A 25784-nucleotide genomic window follows, 5' to 3' on the forward strand; every position below is an offset into this window, starting at 1 on the left:
ATATATGTTTAGGGGGGTGAAAACAACGGCTGTTATAATCACAAAATCTGCTCCATCGTTTTCTATTACTATGTTGATTTAACTTTCTTAGTTTTAACAATAAAATAAAATAAAAAAGAAAATTATTGAAAAGATAGGGTGCACAATGAATTCCACTATTGTATCCTCATGCTTAATGATTATTTAGCTATTTGGTAATTGATTTTGTCTCCCACCACCATTTAAAAGAACAAATTTGAGAAGCCTAATTAATGACATGGCAATGAGAACCCATATACACTCATAATAGGTGAATATTCTTCAATTGTATTTCTATTTTCTAGAAAGAATTGCCCAAAAAGGTTGTCATATTTCTGTCTTAATTAAGAAAAAATTGGATGCTAATGAAGGGTTTAACAATTTATACCCTAATTAAGCAAAATTGAATACTAATAATGATGTGCTGATTTGTTATAGTATGACGTGGATATGGTCATAACCAATAGAAGAAGACAACTTTTTAAAATATGATCTACTAGTAACTCAAATTCTTATTTTAAATGATATTTTTTATTTGTTATTACAAATAAAACACTCATATAACATTTTTTACAGTATTTTCTAGGGGTGGGAAAGCGGGCCCGCCCGTCCCGCCAACTAAAATAGGTTTAAAATGCTAGCTTGTCCCGCTTTATGGCAAATTGGCAGGTCGGCGGGCTAGCCCGCTTGAATTTTTTTTTTTTTTTGAAAAATAAAATTCATTAAAATTAACTAAAAAATAATAATTAAAAAATCAAAATACAAATAAAAAATAGTCAAATTATAATATAATTTTTTTTACTATCTTTTTTTTTATTTTTAACTTCAATAAAATTGTTCAAAATAATATTTGCCAATAAAACTATTTTTATTTTAAAAAACAAGTCACATAATTCGAAAAAATATACGAAATTGTAAAATAAAATAAATAAATTTAATAACTAAAAGAAGAATAAAAACAAAAACAAAAAAAAAGTGTTTAAAATTTCTATAATTATTAATTTTATAATAGTAATCACTCTTTTATTTAATTAAAAAAAAAGAAAAATAAAAATCTTCGGCCCGGCGGACCGCCCCGCCAAAACCCGCCAATTTGGCGGTGCGAGTTTGGCGGGCTCCAAATCCTAGCCCGTCCTGCCCTTTTTAGCGGGTTTAGCGAGTCGGCCTGACGGGTTCAACCCGTTTTGCCACCTCTAATATTTTCTAACTCAATAGACTAAAAATTAATCCGTTATACAGATATGAGTTATATTTAAGCATTTGTCGTTGACCAATAAATTACTACACATACTTCAAACTCTAAATACTTACTTAAACGGCCGAATAGACTGACCATTTCACCAACTCAAATTGGTTATTCATAACGTTTGACTAACACTTAAAATTTCTCTTGAAAGGAAAAAAATGACATCAACTATTAACAATAAAATTGAAGAAGGGGCTAGGAAGTGTTAACCTTTAGGTGAACAAATTAAACTGTTGAGACACAGTTTTTGCAATGTTCCAAGCAAACAATTATAATGACATTGATGTTGGTTGAACACATTGAAGAAGATTCATTATTTGGGGTCATATGAGCTTAATCCATTTAAGACCAGGATTTGAATTTTGAATCAAATTCTCTGAATTTCATGTAAGCGCTTAGTGAGAGAGACATGCATAGAAATGAACACATGCCATGCATATGCTATTCAATGTTTCTCTTTCTAACTATCCATTTCTTCACATGGGATTCCATGAATCCATGTTATCCAAATATGGAACTCCTATAAAATTCACATGGTTTATTGATGAATTGCATTCTTTCGGGGTCTATTATTGAGTTAATATTTAATACTCAGTTTGACTCCTGAAATTTGAGGTCGAATTTAAATTGATTCCTAAAATTATAATTAACTCAAATTAAACTCTAAAATTTATAATAATATATAACTCACGTTGCCCCTGAGCTGATTTCTGTGAACGACATATTAATTTTGCACGTTAACTTGTTAATATTTAGACTTTTTACCTAGATTCTATGTAACTAAGACTTACTAGATCTCTTAAAAACTTAATTGACTCTCCAACATCCTCACGAAAATGATAATAACAAGTTCAATTTAAAAATTTTGTGGCTATGAGAGCAACAATTAAATTTCTAAAGTTCTAATAATAATTTTGATCACATGAAACCTGGGCGAGAAATCTAATAAGTTGCAACAAGTTAGTGTCGTCTCAAATCAACATGCCGTTCACAGAAATCAATTTAAAAGTTAACGTGAGTTACTATTGTAAATTTTGGAATCTAATTTGAGTCAATTATAATTTTAGGGATCAATTTAAATTTGACATTAAATTTTAAGGATCAAATTGAGTATTAGCTAGGCTATTATCACTTGATTGCAATATATAGAAAATATTATTATTATTTGGCTTCTCATCATATGTTACTCCTCGTGGCCAATTCTCATAATAAGGTTTTAAATTTATTATATCATGGCAAAAATTTGAAATTTGAAGTAGCCAAAGGTATCTATCCAAAGAGGACAAAACATTATATTTTCAGCCTCAAAAATTCAAAGTATTTGCAACCTTTGTTTTCTATGCATAAATAACACACATGGGATGTTATGGATACTTCCTTTTCAGTTCTCTTTGGTGATTCTATTGCATACCTAATTAAGTTTCAGATTTTGGCCTCTTCTTTGATCACACTATATTCATAGTGTATTGTTTCATTTTGATGTGGACTTGCAATAAATTATTAGTGGGGGTCAACCAACTAAAATTGAAAAGAACAAGAGAAGTATCTGCTGAATTTTGGAAAATTGACATTTGATATATCAGGTACATTGAATCACAAGGGTGTTGCTGTCACAACCTCTTTAATTCACATAAATCAAAACGGGACCAAATGTTGATATCTATGTATCCATCTCAAGTGCTTAAAGTAGCTGAGTAGAACATATGTCTTGATCGAAATCTTTTATTAAATTGAATTACTTGTGTGTAGCATTGCCTTGCCTCTCACAAATGTTTTAGAATTCATCATTTTACCTTGCATATGTTCATTTTAATAATTGATGATGAAGATATCGAGCTAATCATGAGACAACTAAAAATATCTAACTTTTGCCCAAAGATAAAAGTTATGGTCTAAATAAGCACTTAGTTTTTTTTATAAAGGATTTATAAAAGTTCAACAAATTTATACAAATTGTCTCTGCTGTCCATGGGTCATTCCACCCGACTTACTCGGGGCATGGGTGGCCCGAGTCACCCGACCTATATCTAATCCAACTTGCACAATAAGAAAGATCTTGTCAGATCCATAATTCATTCACTATTCTAAGGTGAAATAACTTTTTAGATATTAAAGAAATAACTGTATGCTATTACAAGTAATAAGATTCATGAGTTAGTCATCACTTGCTCTTATAAATATTTCGTCAGATTCAAGTATTTTTCAATCCCAACTCACTTAAATCTACTTAAAATTTTTGCTAATTTAAACATCAGAATTTTTTACAGATACCTCAACCATCATCCTTTCGTAGAATACATTTATAAAAACACAACGGTCAATAGAACAGCAGCGGTTCAAAACCGTCAGAAAATGCATTTGAATTTTCTGTTGGCCAAATAGCGACGGTTTCAAACCGCCGCTAAATCAATCGACGCCAATCAAGTGGTTTTCCAGCGGTTGTGCCAGCAGTTCAACAAAACCGCTGCAAAATCAAATGTCCACGCCTTATACAACAACGGTTTTTGAACCGCTAGTAATTCATTTTGCGGTGGTTTGCTAGTCCTCCTGAAAACTGCTAAGAGACAGATATTCTTACCTATAGGTGAACTAATCAGAACTTTTATTCAAAGGAGTTTATACCTCATATTTAGACTATATTACTTTAATTTCAAGTATTTACTCAAAGCACTAATGGTAAAAATAAAATACTAAAAACAAACGCATCAAAAGTTCATGTAAATTTTTCATGAGATAATCCGCTATTAATGGTACATAACTATACAAATAGCAATAGTATCATTTCACTTGGAAGAATGATCAATATATTTGAAGCATATTAGCCTAATTACCAAATTCTTCTACTTATTTTAAACAAGTTAAGAGATCCAAACTAAACATCGAAAGACTTAACAAGCAAGAATAAAAGGAGAAACAGTTTACTAACAAAAATGAGTTTTTTACAAATTTATTATGTTACAAAAATGTGGTGTGTTTAAAATTGTGAAAAAAAAAAAAAGAACGCAATACACTGTATATAATTTTCAAATAAAATCATCATTTTGTTTTTGTAAAAATGTTTTAGAAAACAAAATTTTGAACATGCAAAATTGCAAATGTGTTTGAACTTTGAACAGATTATCTACATAGTAAACAAACTAACTAATTAGTCCAAACTTTCCTATTTTAATTTCTCTTTTAGTTTTTTTATACTGGGCCACTTTTGTTTTGGTCAAGTACTGGGCCGCTAAAATCGTTGCAACAAAATAGAAGCCCATATATTTTTGTGAAAAGCATCAAATTGGGCCTAGTCTTTCCACAAAGGCCCAATCCTCTACAAATGCCTTCACCTAGGGTTTTAATTCCTAATTTATATATATTCATTACTTGCCTCCATAACCACGAACCCTAGAAACAAATCTAGCGGAGGAGGAGGAAGGAGGAGAAGATGGTGAAGTTCTTGAAGCCGAACAAAGCGGTTATTGTTTTGCAAGGCCGTTACGCCGGTCGGAAAGCCGTCATCATACGCGCCTTCGACGACGGCACGCGCGACCGTCCCTACGGCCACTGCCTTGTCGCTGGGATCAAGAAGTATCCTTCGAAGGTTGTGAAGAGAGACTCCGCCAAGAAGACGGCGAAGAAGTCGCGCGTGAAGGCGTTCGTTAAGATGGTTAACTACCAGCACGTGATGCCCACGCGCTACACTCTCGACGTGGATTTGAAGGACGCCGTTACTGCCGAGTCGCTTCAGTCGAAGGACAAGAAGGTTGCGGCGCTTAAAGAGACGAAGAAGAGGCTCGAGGAGAGGTTCAAAACCGGTAAAAACCGTTGGTTCTTCACCAAGCTTAGGTTCTGAGGGATTCGCTTAAACGGTGTCGTTTTATCTTTTTCTTTAATTTTGATGCTTTTTTATATCCGGATCTGTTTGGATTTCTAAAGGTTCATTTTCGAGATTATGTTAATCAAACACTGCGTTTTATCAAAGTTCTAGATTCTATTAGTTAGTTGTGGTTGTTGAATCTAATTTGCTGGAGGTATTTAATTTAGTTAAAATTTTGTTTAGATTAATTTTGAATTCTAGGGGTTTAGGCTTTGGTTTGATATGGCATTGGATTTGTTATGAAAATGAGGTCATGAGGATGATAAATTTTGTAGTTAATAGCTGCAAAATCACAGAAAATTTTTAAAGTTTGATCAGCGTGTATTTGAAAGCTTATTTGGATATAGATAGAAAAATAAATAGATTGTGAAGAGAACGGGATGAAAATTGGGTGTAGACTTAGTGGAGACCTAAATGGGTTTCATGCTTCGTTTCCTCTTCAAATGTCACGAAAATTAATCACTAAATCAGGGCACATGTGATCTTAGCTCTTAAGTCTTATGGCAGTGGCATCCTTAGAGTATTTGATGGGTGACTCTTGTTTAGCATGTACTTTGAATGCAATCCTCGATGCTCTTGCAAACGAGTTAAGACTCAAAGTAGTCCCTGAACTTGCACTCGAACTTCAAAGTGATCCTTCAAAGTTAACAATTTTATGGATGAATTTGAGTAATTATTAACTTCAGAGATCACTTCGAGGCTTGGGGGCAAGAGCGGCTACTTTGAGACTTAACTACTTGCAAACTGCTTGAGGTAGAGATTTGGCAATCAAGCTCCAAATGTTGTTTGGTGTGGGCTGAAAGCCTGAAATAAATATATGATTATGTTATGACACTAACATTACACAATTTTTCAATGAGATTCATAAAAATGAATAAATTCTAATATGATAATAATACAAGGTTGAATGCCAACGAGCGTCTAGGGTACGAATTTTATTTCTAACTTTAGAAAAAAAAATACAAGGTTTAATGTTCAGATGAATTTTTAACCAAAATTAAATTCTAGGCATAATAGACTAAAAATTGTTTTTAAATTTAAATAACTAAAAATTCAAATATATTTTTTTATACTTTTGAAAATATAAAATGTAATTTTTCAATATTTGAAAAATTTTATCACTAAAATTGAAGTTGTATTGGATCGAAATACCACTTTATATTCATATAACAAAAAGTCAAGCCATTTTTAAGAGAGTTTATTATTGAATTGTTTATATTTAAATTAACTTGAATGTTTTAACATATGACTATTGGAGACAGACAAGATAATAGGTACAAAGAGAAAAGATTCAAAGATGGATCTTGTAAATTTATGAAGACAAAAGAGGCTATAATAGTGTTTCTATTCTGTTTGGTTAAATTTAAAATTTCTCAATTTATAAGGTTTTGTATACAAAAAGTATATAATTTACATTTATATTTGTCAAAATTTATACATATAAATTAGTAAAATTTATTTGTTAAAGACAATTTAATGTTCTTATGAATCGGATCATATTTGTAAATTTATTATGTTTTTCCGTAAATTTGATCCGCATATTTATACCAAATAATAAATAAATAATATGTATGTTGTATTCATGTTCTATGTCAATTAATAATTAGTTGTTGTTAGTAAAAAATTTAAACATTTTATCATCACACAAAATTCTACAAAAATCTAAGTCACACTGACACAAAAAAAAAATTCCTGGGGTACAAGTGTATGTATGTGAGTATGTGTAAAAAAAAAATTCCTGGGGTACAAGTGTATGTATGTGAGTATGTGAGTATGTGAGTATCTGATAATTTATTAATTTATTTTCTTTTTTTCTTTTTTTATTTCTTTTATTTTTTATTTTTTCTTCTTGATAATATATTACTTTTCTTTGAGCATTTTCTTTCTTTTCTTTAAGTATTTGCTTTTTAATTTCAATTTTACTCTTTTATTTATTAAAAATTTTCATTTATTTTACTTATTTTTTTATTGTAATTCTTTATATTATTTGTCACGGTTTAATATCTTTGAGTATTTTTATACATTTTTTGACATAAATACTAAATAATTCTCGGGTCGAATCTACCTTTTTTCAAAAGAGTCGTATTTACAACCCGAATTAAGATATTGATACAAGCCTAATTTGACACATTATTAAAGTTACCAAAAATCAAATAAAACAATTATATTCTTTTATTTTTGTTATTTAACTAAAATTGGTTTAAAGGTTACCAAAAATCAAATAAAACAATTGTATTTTTTTATTTGACTTGATCCTCTTACCTAGGAACTAACCTCCTATCGTTACAATTACAAAGATAGTTAGAATAATTTTTGTAGTTAATTTTAATCCTTTACTAGCTAGTTATACGTGTTTAATTATCATGAAAAATAATAATACTATTTCCATTTTTTAGTTGATAATCATTCCATATTACATTGTATATCTGTTAATAAAAAAAAGTAACATTATTATTATTATTATTATTATTATTATTATTATTATTATTATTATTATTGGATATGATTTATAATGAATTTAATTTGAATATAAAAAGATAGGAAAGAAAAAATTAAATTTAGAATAATAATCAAAGTTCTGAAAATCGGATTAACTGTAGTTCAGTCGGAATAACCGTTTTATAATAAAATAATAAATAAATATACTAAGATTAACAAAAATTAACTATATTTAATTAAGATTAACAAAATTATTAACAAAATTTTTAAACATAATTTTAACAAAATCAGCATAATAATTAACGTGCTTTAACAAAAATTAACAGAATTTTCAAACTAATTTTAATAAGTTCAGCATAATGGATAACAGAAGAGAAAAAGCATTAAATGAACACGGCAATTCTCCAATTGCTTAATAACCACCTTTCCTTCCCAACAGCTTCAAAGTCATCTCTAGTTCATCCCACAATAATATATCAATTAGAAATTATCAAAAACATTCAAAATGGTCCGGTTTAATTCTCTAGCTGATCCCCTTGCAAATTTTTTTTTTTTTAATTTTGTTACAAAATAAGGTGACTAACGCAAAGTCTTAAGTTGCTTCAGTGTACTACAAACACCGTTTGAATCAAAATCACACTTTGTGGGTAAAATAATAAATGCATTTTGTGATTTATTTTCTCTCTTAATTTTGGCTGTACATTGGGTATAACTATACAATAAAGAATCATCACTGAAGATGCAATTGGAGGTTGGAAGATTTTAGCCATGGAAATTATTGAACAAATCAAATCCAAAAAGGTAGATCTTGTTAGCTTACATTATATCTCATTAATTTTTTAAATCTAATTGGCGTCTATTTGGATATAGATAGAAAAAATAAATAGATTGTGAAGAGAAAAGAATGAAAATTGGGTGTAGACTGTGGAGACCTAAAATATGGTTCACGCTTTGTTTCCTCTTCAAATGTCACATAAAATTAATCAATAAATTAGTTATTCGAGTATATTTAAAATAAAAAAATCATTAAATCAGTTATTCAGATATATGTTGAAATTAAAAATAAACATTAAAATTAAAAGTATGTATCACAAATATAAATTTGGTAGTTAAATTTAAAAAATACAATTATTTTATGAAAATTAAATTTTATGAATAATAGAATTAAGAGTAATGATTATTCTTTTAATGGTTTTTTAATTTGAATCACAAAAAATTCAGATATATATATTTTTTATTTTTTAAAACATAAAATGTAACTTTTTAATAACAAAATTGAAGTTGAATTGGATTGAAATACCACCTTATATTCGCACTCAAAAATTTGTTATTTATGTTCATTCATATAACAAAAAAGTCAAGCCATTTATAAAATAGTTTATTATTTAACTGTTTATATTTAAATCAACTTGAAAGGTTTAACTAACATTCATAACTATCGAAGAAATAAAAGATAATAGGTACAAAGAGAAAAGATTCAAAAAGATATCTTCTAATTTTATAAAGATAAAAGATAATAGGCTTATATAGTTTTTCTATTCTAATTGAATAAATTTAAAAATTCTTAATCAAACATTAATTAAGGAGACACTTGAAAACTATAGCTTCAGATTGCAATCGAATATTGACTTGATCCTCTCTTATAGGAACTAACCTCCTAAAGATCTGTTACAAATTAAAGAGTTTAATTACTAATATTTCCATTTTTTATTTGATAATACCATTCAACATTGTATTGTATAATTGTATGAAAAATTAGTAGAAAAAAGAGTGACAATGAAACTATGTAAAATTCTAAAAATAAAGTAAATCAATCTTGTTTATTTGGACTAAAAAACATATTATAGTTGTTCATTATTTAACTATCTATAAATACATACATATATAAAATTTATCTATAAAAAGCATAAACTTTATAATTATAATTATAATAATGGTAATTAATTAATTGTATTTAGCGTCATAATTTCTCACTTATCAAAGAATGACCTTTTCAAAATACATTACCAAAAAGAAATTAACATACTTAAAATGACGAGGCTAGCCAAAATTTTAGTTTTATTGCTTAAATTTTGCAAATGTTTAATCACATATACACAAAAGGAAAAATATTTCTATTTGCAATAGTTAAGAAAAAAATAAAAAAGAATTAATTAAGCACATTAATCATGTGAGAAAGATAAAAGTAACAAACTTAATCTCATAGAATATCTTATATTATTATTATTATTATTATTATTATTATTATTATTATTATTATTATTATTATTATTATTATTATTATTATTATTATTATTATTATTATTATTATTATTATTATTATTATTATTATTATTATTATTATTATCTAGAATTTGATCTATAACGAATTTAATTTGAATATGAAAAGATAGGAAAGATTAATTAAATTAAAAATTTATTTTATAAATATCAAATTTTTTTTTTGGTGACTTTATAAATATCAAATTGAAAAAACCTTTATATAGGCTTGGCAAAGGACCAAGTCCAATATTTCAATTAGAAGGAAAAATTAAACTTGGAATAATAATCCATCCCCCTACAAAATCTGCGTTTTCTGTTACAAAGTAAAGTGTTAAGTTGCAAAGTCTTAAGTTACTTCAGTGTACTACAAACACTGTGTGAAGATTCACACTTTGTGAGGTAAAATAATGAATGCACTTTCTGATTTATTTTCTCTTTTAATTCTTGGCTATACATTGATGCTATAACAATACAATACAGGATCATCACTGAAGGTGCAATTGGAGGATTTTAGCCATGGAAAGTCTTGAAGAAATCAAATCGGAGAACGTAGATCTTGTTAGTGTTCATTATATCTTATTTCTCTTTTTTTTTTGTTTCAATGTATTTATTTCTGCCTATGAATTATGTTCCTGTTTGGTGAAAAATTATGATTCCTCGTTAATCCTTATGTATAATGCTTTGAATCATTGGATTTATTTATTTATTTTTATTTTTGATTATCAGCTTTGAATTTGGCAATTTTTTTATATATGTTAACATTCTATGTCATTAAATCAATATGAAATTTTTTGCATCCTTTTAATCATGTATAGTTGCTAAAAACATAGCCAACTTGGGTTAGTCGAGTGGTCAGCTCACTCGTCCGCTTAAGCTAAGTGTTGGGGGTTCAAATTCCGCCTTGTTCATGCAGCAACCCATTGGCCAGCGGCAGATCCTTAAATGGAGCTCCGATCCGCGACGGATTAGTCCTTAGCCTGTCGGGATGGGGGATACCGTGGGCAACAGAAAAAAAAAAAAAAGTTGTTAAAAACATTCACATCTCAACTATGTTATAAAGCTTTAGATTTTTATATTTTAAATATGAAGCTTTGCCAATTTAATTGTGATAATATCTACTTGCTTGTGTTCTAGGCACAACTACCATTGGAAGAAGTGTTTGAAAAATTGAAATGCACAAAGGAAGGATTGACAAGTGATGATGCCAAGAATCGATTGGAACTTTTCGGTCCCAACAAGTTGGAAGAAAAGAAGGCAAAGAATTAAAATCTTAAATCTTAGTCTGTTCTACATAACAATGTTTTATAAGATTTAATCTTAATGAATTAGACATTATCTTACATTGATCAAAATTTCAAATATAGGAAAGCAAATTCCTGAAATTCTTGGGCTTTATGTGGAATCCTTTGTCATGGGTTATGGAAGCTGCGGCAATAATGGCAATTGTACTGGCCAATGGAGGGGTAATTACAATATAACCCTTAAAATGCCTAATATTTCACTAGTTACTTAACTTTTGTTCTTTTTTACTAATTAATTATTATTATTATTTTTTAAATCATTCCTTAACAGGACAAACCACCAGATTGGCCAGATTTTTTAGGAATAATAGCTCTGCTTCTTATCAACTCCACCATTAGCTTCATAGAAGAAAATAATGCAGGTAATGCTGCTGCAGCACTAATGGCAGGTCTTGCTCCAAAAGCCAAGGTATAATGTAAACTTCTACAAAATCCAATATCTTGTTCTTGTTATAATAACACGAGAACGTTAGATGACTATCAGAATTTATTATTTTTAACTCACATTTTTAAACATTGAAGGCTAACGAACGGCTAAAAATAATAAATTCTGCTGATCCTCTAAGGTTCTTCTAACAACGTTATTCTAATACCAGACATATATGTATAAAATATAGTTATTATTTTTTATTCTAACAGTTTTGAGATGGTGTGTATTTGATTGTAAGGTTTTAAGAGATGGAAAATGGAATGAGGAGGAAGCTGCTATATTAGTCCCTGGAGACATCATAAGCATAAAATTAGGTGACATAATTCCAGCAGATGCTCGTCTCTTAGAAGGGGATCCACTGAAGATTGATCAATCAGCACTGACTGGTGAATCATTGCCTGTAACAAAGAATCCAGGTGCTGAAGTGTACTCCGGATCCACAGTAAAACAGGGAGAGATTGAAGCCATTGTCATTGCCACTGGAGTCCACACCTTCTTTGGTAAGGCTGCTCATTTGGTAGACAGCACTAACCAAGTTGGCCACTTCCAAAAGGTACTATTCTATCAAAATCTTATGTCAATTTTGATCAAATAGGTTCCTGATTTTTTTTGTTCCGTAGACATTTTTGTTCCTAACAATTGAAAAATACTTTTAAGTCCCTGACCTTCACAAAATTTGGACGAATCAGTCTCTCACGGAGGCATTTGGACGGATCAGTCCCTGATGGAGGCATTTGAACGAAAGGACTGATCCGTCCAAGTTTTGTGAAGATGAGAGACTTAAAAGTATTTTTCAATGGTCAGGGACAAAAATATTCACGGAACAAAAAGTTAGGAACCTATTTGTCGTTTTCTCCTTGGTTTTTTTTACGGTCTGATTTATTCTTTGACATGAATCTGATTGATTGGTTAACTTGTTTAGGTGTTGACAGCGATTGGAAACTTCTGCATTTGTTCAATTGCATTGGGAATGCTAGTAGAGATTATTGTTATGTATCCAGTTCAACATAGACCGTACAGGAGTGGAATTGACAATCTCTTGGTGCTTCTCATTGGTGGCATTCCCATTGCCATGCCAACAGTGTTGTCAGTTACAATGGCTATTGGTTCCCATAGGTTGTCTGAACAAGGTGCCATCACTAAGAGGATGACAGCCATTGAAGAAATGGCTGGAATGGATGTTCTATGCAGTGACAAGACTGGCACCTTAACACTCAACAAGCTCACTGTCGACAAAAATTTGATCGAGGTTCGTCTTATTCAATGTAATCTTCTTCGTACTCACTTGTATTCTGTGTCGACCTATCATTCATCTTGTTTGTATTACAGACTTTTGCAAAAGATGTGGACAAAGACACTGTACTTTTGCTTGGAGCTAGAGCATCAAGGGTAGAGAACCAAGATGCTATTGATGCTTGCATTGTTGGAATGTTAGGTGATCCAAAAGAGGTTCGTTACATAGCTTCCTTCTACTAAGTTCTTATATTTATATAATATATATTTACTTCTTTTCTCCGTCTTTATAATTTTATTAAATTTATAATTAAGTCTTGATGTACCAAAATATTTGCAAGCTTATAACTATGTTTGCAACTTTCTCTTGCTCCTTATAGGCAAGAGATGGCATTACAGAGGTGCATTTCTTGCCCTTCAATCCAGTGGACAAGCGCACGGCCATAACATACATCGATGCCGACGGTAACTGGCACCGAGTAAGCAAAGGTGCGCCGGAGCAGGTAATTTTAAATTTTTATTTATATTAGAGAAAGTCTAGGAAGTCAGTAATTTTTGTGTTTTGTGCCAACACTTAATCATAAAAAAAAAGCGAATAATTTCTCACCATTGGATGTAATCTCACACCATTAAAAACATTATTGATGGTCAATTGATAGTTACAAAACATAAAAATTGCTGACTCCTATCACTCCTCTTTATATTATTAGTTTCAATAATGTATAGTGTTTACTGTATAGCTCACATTGCATTTTGGTTTCAGATTATATCTCTTTGTAATCTAAGGGCAGATGTGAAGAACAAAGCTCATTCCATCATTGATGGTTTTGCTGACAGAGGCCTCCGTTCACTTGCTATTGCTAGACAAGTAAGTTCTGAAATTTACACTTTTTTTTTATATAAAAAAAAATTATGATTAGTTATTAAAAAAATTATCTTTTCTCAGGAAGTGCCAGAGAAGACCAAAGAAAGTGCAGGAGGCCCATGGCAATTCGTAGGCCTCCTGCCTCTCTTTGATCCGCCTAGGCACGACAGTGCGGATACCATCCACACGGCTCTTCAACTCGGAGTCAATGTCAAGATGATCACAGGTGATCAGCTAGCTATTGGCAAGGAGACGGCTCGCCGCCTCGGCATGGGAAGTAATATGTACCCTTCTTCCTCCCTCCTTGGCAATGACCAGGATGGTACCTTTGGTGGAATTCCGGTGGATGATCTTATCGAGCAAGCTGACGGCTTTGCCGGTGTCTTCCCAGGTAAGATGTTAATACGTATTATGTTAAACAGTTTAGTCAAACATTTAAGCAGTCATCGTAAAAGCATTAAAAAGAATTTCAAAATTCAATTTATTTTTGAAATCTTAACCAACATTACTTAGAGTGCAAGTTAATTACTAATGTTGGGTGTAGAGCATAAATATGAAATTGTAAGGAGACTCCAAGAAAGGAAGCACATATGTGGAATGACCGGAGACGGTGTCAACGATGCACCGGCACTTAAGAAGGCAGACATTGGAATTGCAGTGGCGGATGCGACCGACGCGGCGCAAAGCGCGTCGGACATAGTCTTGACAGAGCCTGGTTTAAGCGTGATTGTAAGCGCAGTCTTGACAAGCCGGTCTATTTTCCAGAGGATGAAGAACTACACAATTTATGCTGTTTCCATAACAATTCGAATTGTCTTGGGATTCATGCTTCTTGCACTTATTTGGAAGTTTGATTTCTCACCCTTCATGGTTTTGGTAATTGCCATACTCAATGATGGAACTATCATGACCATTTCCAAGGATAGGGTGAAACCATCTCCTACTCCAGATTCATGGAAGCTAAATGAGATTTTCACAACCGGCATTGTTCTTGGAACCTACCTCGCCGTCACCACAGTCTTCTTCTTTTGGGCTATTTATGCAACCGATTTCGCCTCGGTAAGAAAAGAATTATTTAAGAGAAATGTTAGGTGACTGATAATTTTTTTTTTAGTTTACTTGCAACACAAGAAACTGATTGAAAAAGCAACATTTCCAGAACCATTTCGGCGTAAAATCGATCCGAGGTAGCGAAACAGAGCTCACATCAGCTGTTTATCTTCAAGTGAGTATTATAAGTCAGGCTCTCATCTTTGTTACCAGATCAAGGAGCTGGTCTTATGTTGAAAGGCCTGGCTTGTTGCTTCTCACAGCATTTATCATAGCACAATTGGTAAGTTGTAACAAAAAAAAAAACTATTTTGTTTTGCTAATATTTTCTCCTTCAAAGGAGTTTCAAATTTAATCATATTTTTTTTCATGTTAGGTTGCAACATTGTTGGCTGTGTATGCAAACCTTGGCTTTGCAAAAATCAAAGGAATTGGATGGGGTTGGGCTGGTGTCATTTGGCTCTACAGTCTCGTTATTTATATCCCATTGGATATTCTTAAATTCATTATCCGTTATTCCTTAAGTGGCAAGGCATGGAACAATATTACTGAAAATAGGGTATGTAAGGTTAACATTTAAAGTGTTATATGCATTCTGAATTTGCATATATCTAATTTTATACATGCTAACCTTTTTTTTTTGTTGGTGTATGGTGTAGGTTGCTTTCTCATCAAAGAAAGGTTATGGAAAGGAAGAGCGCGAAGCGCAATGGGCTCGTGAAGAACGCACCAGACATAACCTAAATCCACCTGAAGCTGCAGATATATTGAACACAGGAAATGATTATAGGGAATTGACTGAAATCGCAGAACAGGCTAAAAAACGTGCCGAAATTGCAAGGTATATTATCTCTTAAAAGATGACGAAAATATTCTTTGGGTGTCCTTTTTCTGGATTCGGATGCTTGTACACCCGACTGTCTTTTTTCTTATCTAGATAATGTTATTTATACTTTTTTGAAGGTCTAAATATACAAAATTTGGTATGAATAACATTTTTGTATTATGAAATGCTTGCTTTTGTTATATGTCTTGTTTAAAGTTGAACCATGTTATTGTTTTGTAGATTAAGGGAGCTTCACACATTGAAAGGGCATGTTGAGTCTGTTGTGAGGCTCAAGGGACTTGACATTGAGACAATGAATCAAAATTACACTGTTTGAGTAAATATAGCAATTTCTACTAGGAAATATTATTAGTTATTAGTAGAATCTTAGGAAAAGATTGGTAGTGTTCATCTTTGTTGTCCTTTTTCCTTTACTATGTTAACTAGTCCTCATTTTTTTGGAGAGGCTTTGAAATAATCCAACAGTTTTGAGATTGTGCAAGACAATCCAAGGTTGGGTGCAGCTACCTAATGAATTTGATATGTTTTTTTTTTTATTATATATACATTAAATATTTTTGGACACCATATTGATTTAGCTTTTATTTTTAGTTTCTTATTTTGGGTCTGCATTGTCCTAAGTGGTAGTGAAATACTGGATTTTAAAGATGGATCTGTTCTTCCTCAAATGCAAAGTATATTTATTATCTAGAAATTCAACTTTGCTAAATTTTTAAAATGAGACCAAATTAAGAAAAAAAAAAAAGCAAAGATAATCTACATTTTTATTTACAGGGCACAATAGCACATATACATGGAGAAAATATACATTTAAAATCTTATTTGATTATTGGTGGAAGCTACAAAATCTGGAAAGGAAAACAGAATTTGGATCCTCTGAATTTTCAATTTTCATTTTAGAGAGTAAAGTGTGATCTCTCGTTATTGAATGATTTTTCTCTTATATTTTTTCTTGGCTCCACTTATGAAATAAATGGTTAGGATCACACTTTACCTTTTAAAGTGAAATTTAAACTTTGAAGAATTTAAATCCAGACAAACATGCTCTACATGCAAATTCCTCAACTCAGAAGAATCTTCTGTGTAGTAAACAACATCCACCAAACTCCTTAAGCTCCTCCCCACTCCCCCCTTTCTCTCTCTCTTGGGCTTTTCTATAAATGGGCCTATTCTTGGACCAAAAAATCTTAAATGAATCCAAGTCCAAAATGAAAAAAAAACTCAAATCCTAAAAAAAAAGCTTGGCCAATGAGCCTTGGCTCTAATAGCATATCTCCCCCTCCCCACCTCAAAGGTCTAGGGTTCAAACCCTAGAAAATACAATTGAGGAAAAATGTGATAAAATGTGTGAGGAGTGGTGGGTATGTTATGTACCTAGAATTGGGGGTTGTCTAATCCATTGGGGTACCTAGGATTAGGAGTTGTCCAATCTACCGACCTAAAAAAAAAAAGGTTGGATTAGTTGAATGGTCCTGTTTTGTGTATGTAGCAACTCATTGGCCAGCGACAAATCCTTAAATGAAACTCAAATTCACAACGTATTAGTTTTTGATCTGTTGGATTGGGGTACCATGAATAACTAAAAAAAAGAGAAAAAAAAAAAAACAATTTAAGTTAGTCGAATAATAAGCTCTCGCCTTTGGTCGAATGGTCAGCTCACTCGTTCGCTTAAACAAGTGTTGGGAGTTTGAATCCCGCCTTGTGCATGCAGCAACCCATTGGCCAGCAATAGACCCTTAAATGGAGCTTAGATCCGCAACGAATTAGTTTTTGACCTGTTGGGCCTTATATATGTTAAAAAACCAAAATATTATCATAAAAAATTATAGTTACCATTTAGGCCTTATTACATGACAATTATTTTGATTTTACTACTTTGTTATAGTTATATATATGGTTAATTTATCTTGTGTCCTAAAAACATATTAAGATTATAAATTAAATTTCTTTTATTAAAAATACAAAAAAAAATTTCAATACATTTTACATCTATTAAATAAAAAAAATTTAAAATCTTTCACTACTAATAATAAACTTAAGTGTCTTTACTATACATGCTACCTAAACCTATCTTTATCTCCATTGTTATTTCCAAAGAATGATTTTTGCTCCTATCTTCATTCTCATTTTTTAATATCTCGCCAACCCCACAGCTACCCACATTTAGATATCCCCATTCCTATTTACAATCTCTCATATTCTACAATATTTGTGACTTCAAAATTTTCTGTTGCATCTCTAGTTTCTACTTTCTATTGCATGCAAATACTTTGCATGAGGATTTGACACGCAAAGTGTAAGTAACATATAAATGTCAACCCAAGACTGGGTTCTATACACGTTACAGTTACAACATTTTAATTAATTTCAGCCCCGTACAATTTAACATTAGTAGTGCTATTGAAGATAAGTAGTGAAGTAGGCACATACAACTAGGCACACCTTCATCCCACATTAATTCACTTTCACTTTCACTTTCTCAAAACTAACAAGTCTTCGGTTCCTTTAAGTCTTGGGGATTTTTTGCAGACAAAAAAAAAAGAAAGTGAAATGAAAACAAAATCAATTTAGTTAACAATACATGTTAAGATTATTAATTAAAAAAAAAACATAAAAATATTATATAAATTAAATTTTTAATATATTAATAAATTTTAATTTAAAAACTCAAATTTTTACATGTATTTAAACTCAAACAAAGAAAATGCCTCTAACATTATTTTGATTATTTATGTGTGATGTGTCAATGTGAGAGTGTTCATAGTTGGTGGTGCCGATTCAGATATATTAAAAGGTTTCCCACTGTGGTATTTATTTCTCTTCTAATTGTGCATGCTACATTAAGTCTTCTACTCAATTTGATAACACAATCATACATATGGAGTACAGCAGCAAAATAGTTAATTAAGTGTCTAGCTGATTAATATTATATTCTTTATAAAATTTATATGATTTGTATTTTTATTTCCTTTATCATATATTTATTAATATTTTAAAAACTTTTATTAATATTCACTATAATATTTTTTTTGGATCATCAATCCAATTGTAAAACAGTGAATAATAATACTTCAAGCAACCGTGTCAAATTAATTCCGTCACAGCTATAGATTCATTGTATTCTAGGGTAGTTAATAATAACAATTTTTTAAGATATATATATATAGAAAACAACAATGCTAAAGAATCAAGAGGGTACCAGCCAAAAACCAACTAAATGTCTCTGATTAAATTCAAAATTTCTACGTGAATGGTGCTTATGCTAGACATTAGGATGTTTCTTCTACTAAGTATCAAAATGTTTCTTTTTCATACTAAATTGATGTTCTTTTATATATTTTATAAATTTTTTTATATACTAAAAATCAGGATTGTTGGAAGTTCCGTAATTTTCACCCTTATTTCTCCAACGTATAATTCAAAATTTTAATTTAGAGTGAGAAGCAATTAATATCAAATATTATAAATTAAAAATAAATAAAATTAATTAAATATAATTATAAATTAATTAAATTATTTATTTTTTGGCTGATCACCTCTTGGTTCATATACTTTCCCTATAGAAAATTATATCTTTTATAAAATCTCAAATATTTGCAATTATTTCTATAAAGAAGGATCTAATTATAACAAGATAAGGGTGTTTTAAGTTTTTATAAGAAAAACATAATGCATTTCTTGGAATCTTGGATATGTATGTATATAAATATAGAATCATAGTTAGTATCTTGCAATTTGAGAGTGTAAAGTAGCTTACCAAAACATACATGAAGCAAGTGAAGCAAAAATGAGATCAAATATTGTGATTGTTATAACAATTCTACTACTTCTTTTGTTTACATTGCTGCCTCTTGTAGAAGGTAGAAGGCCACATCACCAAAACAAACAAGAAGAATGGAAAAGATCAAGAGACAAAAGAAGCAAAAGGAGATCATCATCATCACCAAATAATTGTGACCCATTTTTCCTTTATCTATTTGAAACTTGTGGCCAATGGCCTTTTCCTATTTCTCCTTGCCCTCAAAACCCATTTGATCAAACACCAACACTAACACCAAAACCGCCACCAATAGTATATCAATATCCATCTCCTCCGCCACCAATTACTTACACACCAAGAATCACACCTCCTCCACCACCACCACCACCACCACCACCAATAGTCCAATATTTTCCACCACCATTACCACCTTCTCCACTGCCACCATTGCCGCCATCGCCACCTCCACCATTGCCGCCATCATCACCACCCCCTAAGCCTATTATTATTATTGCATGTCCACCACCACCACCACCACCATCACCACCACCTGCTGCTCCTTGTTGTCCATTGCCACCAATTATTATACCTTGTTGTCCATTACCAACTCCATCACCAACACCATCCCCACCACTACCATTACCACCGGCTCCACCGCTAGTCCCATCGCCGCCGCCACCATTGCCATTCCCCACACTACCACCGCTAGTAATTCCACCTCCAATGCCAATTGCCCTTGATCCTCCCACACAACCATCATTTCCATGGCTATCACCTCCAAACCCCTTCATCACCAACCCTTCTCCTCCAGTCGCCTTTCTACTTCCACCGCCACTTGTCCCCATCAACCCTTCTCCTCCAGACACCTTTCTACTTCCGCCGCCACTTGTCCCCACGTTTTGGACACCACCAACGGAGTTGCCACCGCAGCTTCCGGTGCTGCCGCCACCCATTGATCCATTCTCCTCATCACCTCCATTTCTATCAACACCAACACCAACTGTTCCAGATATTGTCATTCCTTCACCGGAATATCCAGGTAACCCTCAAGAACCAACACCATTTTTTTCAACACCTTCACCGGATATTTTGTTGCCACCACCTTTGGTTCCAGAGCTTCCGGATCAACCACCGACTTTTACTATGCCGGATCAACCACCGGCTTTTACCATGCCGGATCAACCACCGGCTTTTACCATGCCGGAGACACCACCGGCTTTTACCATGCCGGATCAACCACCAGATGTTTTCTTTGCGCCGCCGGAACTACCAGAGGGGCTTGTTCCTGATGAGCCACGGGAAGTGCCACCATCGCCGGAAGAGTTGTTGCCACCACCCTTAGGAAACTGACGAGTCCTTCCTTCCTTTATTCGGCTTTTTGGTTTTATGTTTTATATGCTTTCTCTCTTTTTTTTTTTTTTTTTTTTTTAATTTCCGGCTATAAATTGTATTATATATGTGTATAAATAATATGCTCATTCTATTAAGTGTATGATATGGTGATTACAATAATTATAAAATATTATTAAAATTAAAATAATATTTTTTATTATTTAATAATATTTCTTAACAAATATTATTTAAAAAATTATCAAATAATAAAAAATTTTGATTTTAATAACATTTACATTATCATTATAAAATATAACCACATGCATATTAGAATTTACAATAATAATTAATGGGGAATCTAACTTTTCTTCGTGCTTGTGATTATGATTCAAAATTTCAAATTTCATTCAACAATACGCGGTGGTGTAAGATGTTGGGATTTGAAATTGTTAATGGTCAATTGTCTACTCCAATATATAATTAAAAATGTTATTTGTACATTAAAATCAGTTACTAAAATCAGTTGTTAATATATTTATATATAAATATACGTATAGTTTAATTTATTTTTAATGTATATTTATATTTTTAACATATATTTTAGACTCTAACTAATTTTAGTGACTGATTTTAATATACAAATAGTATAACTTATATATAATTATCTATATCTATTTGTATTAGTACTAATATATATTACTTGCTACTTAATAGTAGTTCTATTATTGTATTGTATAACGTGGAATAATGTTATACATCTAACTTTTTTTTATGAATTAAATCTAATTAAATTAATCTAATATAACAAAAATTAATTATGAGTAATATTATTCTAAATTTTATTGTTTAACTTAATTGGATTTGATTCATAAAAAGACATGTAATTATAAGATTACTCTATAATGTATTAATGTGAAGTGTGTTTAGTTATAATAATTGGATAATGATGTTACTATAATAAGCTTAATTTTGTTTTTCCTTTCCATATCTTAACATAGAGTCATAGACCTTGATCTTAAAAAGTTAAAAGAAAGGCTGATACCAAAACAGGATTGGCTTCAAAGTTAAGAGTAAGAGCGGGTGTAGTACAACTGTACAAGTGATGATGCAAGATAGAAGGTGACAACTCAGGTGAAAGTTAACTTTAAGTGAAATTGATACCTGAGAGTTGTTAGATAATTTGATTGATTTAACTAAATTTTCATCTAACGGCTCTCAGGTATCAACTTCACGTGGAAGTCGGCTTCACCTGACACCGGATAGAATTGGCTTGATAATATAAATAAAAAGTGTATGATGTGGATGTTTAGCATCTTGATGGAGTGTCAAAAAGTGCAGGCTGCCAATTGTTGATTACAGATTTACAATATTTATTGTCATTGGGGAAGAGGGAAAAAATTAAAATTAAAACTAAAAAATGTTTAGCTTATGATAATTAAAATTGAAATTGGAAAACTAGGCATCATGGATGCCTTGTTGAGTTTGAAGGGTTTGACTTGTCTTGATTTGTCTTCTATTGGTGATAAGATATTCGAATTCGCAACCTCTTAATTGAGTATGGAAAGTCTATGCCATTTGAGCTATTACTCATTAGCAAAATTTGAAAAGATAGGTGACTCGAACCCGCAACCTCTTAATTGAGTATGGAAAGTCTATGCCATTTGAGCTATTACTCATTGGCTAATCTGTCTTGTTATTGTGAATGTAAAACTTGCCTAGATATATGTTGAACTAGTGTTGTTACAAATTTCCTTATTATATGAATATGAATATGCCAACCTTGTTATATAAATTACATGAGATATTTTCCTTTTGTAATTAGGATTTGAATTCCATTTGATTCATGAGTTATGTTGCTACTATTAACATCAACATTCAACATACCTTATAAAGGACTTCATGCTCAATTATCACAATTTAAAAAAAATTCAAATGTTAAAGTAAATTTTTTTTTCAATAGAAAGTCATCTACTTTTAATTAAATAACTTTTAGTTAGACATTGGCCGGCTAGAAATTTAAATTTTTTTAGTCAAATAATTTAATTTTTATTAGGTAAATTAATCTTGAATGTCAAATGTTTGTATCAGGGATGATTAAATTTGGTTAGATTAATTCAACAATATTTAAAAAAAATAAAGATTTACATATAATTATTTTTTGAAATTAATAATTAAAAATTATTAAATAATAATTTAATTAAACTTATTAAATTATCTAATAATTTTTAAATATTAATTTTATATAAAAATAATTACATATTAATTTTACATAATAATAGAAGAGTTTTAGTCTTTTGAGAGACTGAGATTAGAAAATTCAGATTTAGTATTATGTTTGTTGATTCAGAAATTGGTATTAAAATTTTTGTCTCTATCCTAAAATTTCAGTATTTTAGTATTTTCAAACACTGAGAGACTGAAATATTTAAAGACAGAGACTGAAATTTTAATAATATTTTATACTTAAAATATTTTCATTTTAATTAATTAATTTTAATTTTACTTTGTATAAATTAAATTAGAACTTAATTATTATTTCAATTTCTGTCTCATACTTTATATTAAACAAAATACTAAAATTTATTTTAATTTTTATCTCTCAGTCTCAGTCTTTTAATCTCTTCTCTTAACCAATCGTTTTAAGCGAGACTGATTTGTATGTAGTGAAAAATTTGAAACCAGTCAACCGATTCCTATTGAGTTTCATCTCATCTTCATCTTCCTTCATTTCCAGTTTCCACTCATCTATCTCCCAAGTCCCAATCCATCTCAATGTCCTCGTCATCTTCAACATCAGATTCTGAATCTGAATATTCAAACCTACAACACATACCAGATGAATGCTGGGAATCAGTTTTCAAATACCTTAGCGACCCTCTCGATCACGAATCACTCTCCCTCGTCTCAAGCCACTTCCTTTCCCTCACCAACCGCCTCCGCACCTCCCTCACCGTCTCCGACCATGTCCTCCCCTTCCTGCCCGCCCTTCTCCGCCGTTTTCCCAACCTCACCTCCATCAACCTCACGCGCCCCACCGGTGAACTGAACGCGCTCCTCTTCCAAATCTCTTCCTCTCACTTACCCTCCCTCCGTTCCCTTGATCTCTCTCATCAACCCGCTTTACCTTCAATTGCGTTGCGACATTTCTCTCGAAAGTTTCCAGCTTTGAAGTCACTCAACTGTTCCTTCATGGATTCACTTACCGACAAAGATTTGAACTTAATTGCTGAGTGCTTCCCGAACCTCGAAGAAATCGATATTAGTTACCCTAATTATTCTGGGATCGCAGATGCGGAATCTCGTGTAAACGCCTTGGCTTCAGGGTTTAAGAAGCTCCGAAAGGTGAATCTTTCAGGTAGTCACATTGTTTGGTTCTCTTCTATTTTTGATCTGTGTCAGAATTGCGAGTTTCTAGAAGAGTTAGTTCTTCTTAGTACGAACTTCATTGGCCCAACAGGTCCAATTGGCTTTGCAAATGCGATCCTCCAGAGACCTGAATTGAGGTCTTTGGCTCTTGGCTGTTCGCGTGTTGGGTTTATGAGTGAGGGTGATGTGATTTCAAAGTTCTTTGAATTGGTGAGTTTGAAAGAGTTTACTTGTCTTGAATTGTCTTATTCGCCTTTATCTGATGAGTGTTTGTGTGTTGCTGCGGAAGAAGGCTTGCCATTGAGGGAACTCTCACTGCCGGGTTGTTTCCAATATGGATATGGTGGGATTTCTTCCTTGCTAAGAAATTGTAACAATTTGCAGCATTTGGATCTTCAATGCACAGAGTTTCTTGATGATAGGTGTGTCATTGAGCTGTCTATGCTTCTTGGTAATCTGAACTTTGTGAACCTTAGTGAGAATTCGAAGCTTTCTGATTCGAGCTTGTTCGCCATCATCCGGAACTGCCCTTTGATAACTGAGATCAGGATGGAGAGAGCTGGTGTTGGGAAGCAGAAGGTGGAGAAGGATTGTTTGGTTGTGAATTCTCATTTGAAGTTTCTCTATTTGACTCGCAATTCGTATTTGAATGATGAAAGTGTCGAGATGATTGCTTCGGTTTGTCCCAACTTGGAGAAGATGGATTTGAGCTATTGTGAGAGGGTTTCGGAAGGTGCTGTTGAAGTTTTGAGGAAGTGTTGTAAGATTAGGCATATGAACTTAGCTCGATTAGGATCGGAGCTGTTTCGGATTGACTTTGAAATTCCTACACTGTGTTTGTTGAATTTGTCATGGTTGCGCATTCGTGACGAAGAACTCTCTCTTATCTCAAAGAGATGTCATAGGTTGAGAGAACTAAAACTGGATTTTTGTCAAAAGATCACAGCCAATGGGGTAACTCAGGTAGTGGAAAATTGCAAGCAGCTAAGGGTGATAAGCTTGTTGTCTTGTGAGAAAGTGGCTGCTGATGTTGTTGCTTGGATGGTGTTCACAAGGCGATCGTTGAGAAAAATAATTGCTCCGCCTCGATTTCATCTTACTGAGGGCCAGAGGGATCTCTTCCTGCGGCATGGATGCATTGTTTCCAGTGATCTAACCAATGCAACTGATTCATCTGCAAGGAACTATGAACCTGAGTTCTTGGAGGCATTTTTGTTTCTTTGAGTAACTTGTTTGAGAAACAAAATGTAAGGTCCCACATTGGTTGGAGAGGGGAACGAAGCATGCCTTATAAGAGTGTAGATACCTCTCTCTAGTATGACGCGTTTTGACGAGTGAGTGTGGGGGGATTCGGCTAGCATCCTTATCGTAAAGACAAAATCGTGAGGCCTTGTGTGCCAAAAGATAAGGAATGCTTCTAAATTGTATTGTTTCCTTTCTATGTGTTTATTGAGGAAGAACTTCTACACTTCCATTTTCTGAACCTGAATTGTTATTGCAAGTTGTTTAAACTTGGAATGGATGGTATATGATGTATGAGAAAGCTAACATTTGTTGAACTAGTATCTTTGTTATAGAGATTGGCAAGAACACTAATACTTTTGTATCAAGTGGCTTTTTATAATCTTGGTTTGAATTATTCGGACTATAAACACTGTCCTTGTGAAGATGGATGGAAAAAAAAGAGAGGAAACGTGTGAATTTTAGGTTTATTCTGTGTTATTATAATTGACCTCTGAATTATTTTTTTAACCTCTAATTTGTATTTTAAAATGG

The 25784-nt window shown here is 31.9% G+C and overlaps 3 protein-coding genes across 3 annotated transcripts; all 3 read left to right on the forward strand.

Moving 5' to 3' along the window:
• Positions 1–4614: 4614 nt before the first annotated feature.
• Positions 4615–5243, forward strand: LOC112777473 (large ribosomal subunit protein eL27). Its single transcript, XM_025821845.2, has one exon. It carries the CDS (start codon positions 4692–4694, stop codon positions 5097–5099), a length of 408 nt encoding a protein of 135 aa, XP_025677630.1. The 5' UTR covers positions 4615–4691; the 3' UTR covers positions 5100–5243.
• Positions 5244–11192: 5949 nt separating this feature from the next.
• On the forward strand, positions 11193–16117 carry LOC112779645 (plasma membrane ATPase-like). The gene is made up of 13 exons (XM_025823980.2): positions 11193–11287; positions 11397–11534; positions 11794–12108; positions 12478–12804; positions 12885–13004; positions 13169–13291; positions 13552–13656; positions 13735–14044; positions 14198–14712; positions 14813–14986; positions 15080–15262; positions 15363–15544; positions 15770–16117. Exons 1-13 carry the CDS (start codon positions 11219–11221, stop codon positions 15864–15866), a joined length of 2658 nt encoding a protein of 885 aa, XP_025679765.2. The 5' UTR covers positions 11193–11218; the 3' UTR covers positions 15867–16117.
• Positions 16118–23313: 7196 nt separating this feature from the next.
• LOC112775879 (F-box/LRR-repeat protein 14) lies at positions 23314–25567 on the forward strand. Its single transcript, XM_025819776.3, has 2 exons — positions 23314–23997; positions 24100–25567. The coding sequence occupies exons 1-2, from the start codon at positions 23415–23417 to the stop codon at positions 25230–25232; spliced, it is 1716 nt and encodes a 571-aa protein (XP_025675561.1). The 5' UTR covers positions 23314–23414; the 3' UTR covers positions 25233–25567.
• Positions 25568–25784: the final 217 nt, after the last annotated feature.

Source organism: Arachis hypogaea, chromosome 19 (genome assembly GCF_003086295.3).
Source record: "Arachis hypogaea cultivar Tifrunner chromosome 19, arahy.Tifrunner.gnm2.J5K5, whole genome shotgun sequence".
Taxonomy (NCBI): Eukaryota; Viridiplantae; Streptophyta; class Magnoliopsida; order Fabales; family Fabaceae; genus Arachis; species Arachis hypogaea.

Bases quoted from the DNA above. Each gene is read 5' to 3' on its own strand.
- LOC112779645 (XM_025823980.2), top strand. From the start codon at position 11,219: ATGTGGAATCCTTTGTCATGGGTTATGGAAGCTGCGGCAATAATGGCA. The intron at 11,535-11,793 runs GTATAATGTAAA...TTTGATTGTAAG, and splicing joins GTCTTGCTCCAAAAGCCAAG to GTTTTAAGAGATGGAAAATG. The intron at 14,987-15,079 runs GTAAGTTGTAAC...TTTTCATGTTAG, and splicing joins CATTTATCATAGCACAATTG to GTTGCAACATTGTTGGCTGT.
- LOC112777473 (XM_025821845.2), top strand. From the start codon at position 4,692: ATGGTGAAGTTCTTGAAGCCGAACAAAGCGGTTATTGTTTTGCAAGGC.
- LOC112775879 (XM_025819776.3), top strand. From the start codon at position 23,415: ATGTCCTCGTCATCTTCAACATCAGATTCTGAATCTGAATATTCAAAC. The intron at 23,998-24,099 runs GTAGTCACATTG...TTGGCCCAACAG, and splicing joins CCGAAAGGTGAATCTTTCAG to GTCCAATTGGCTTTGCAAAT.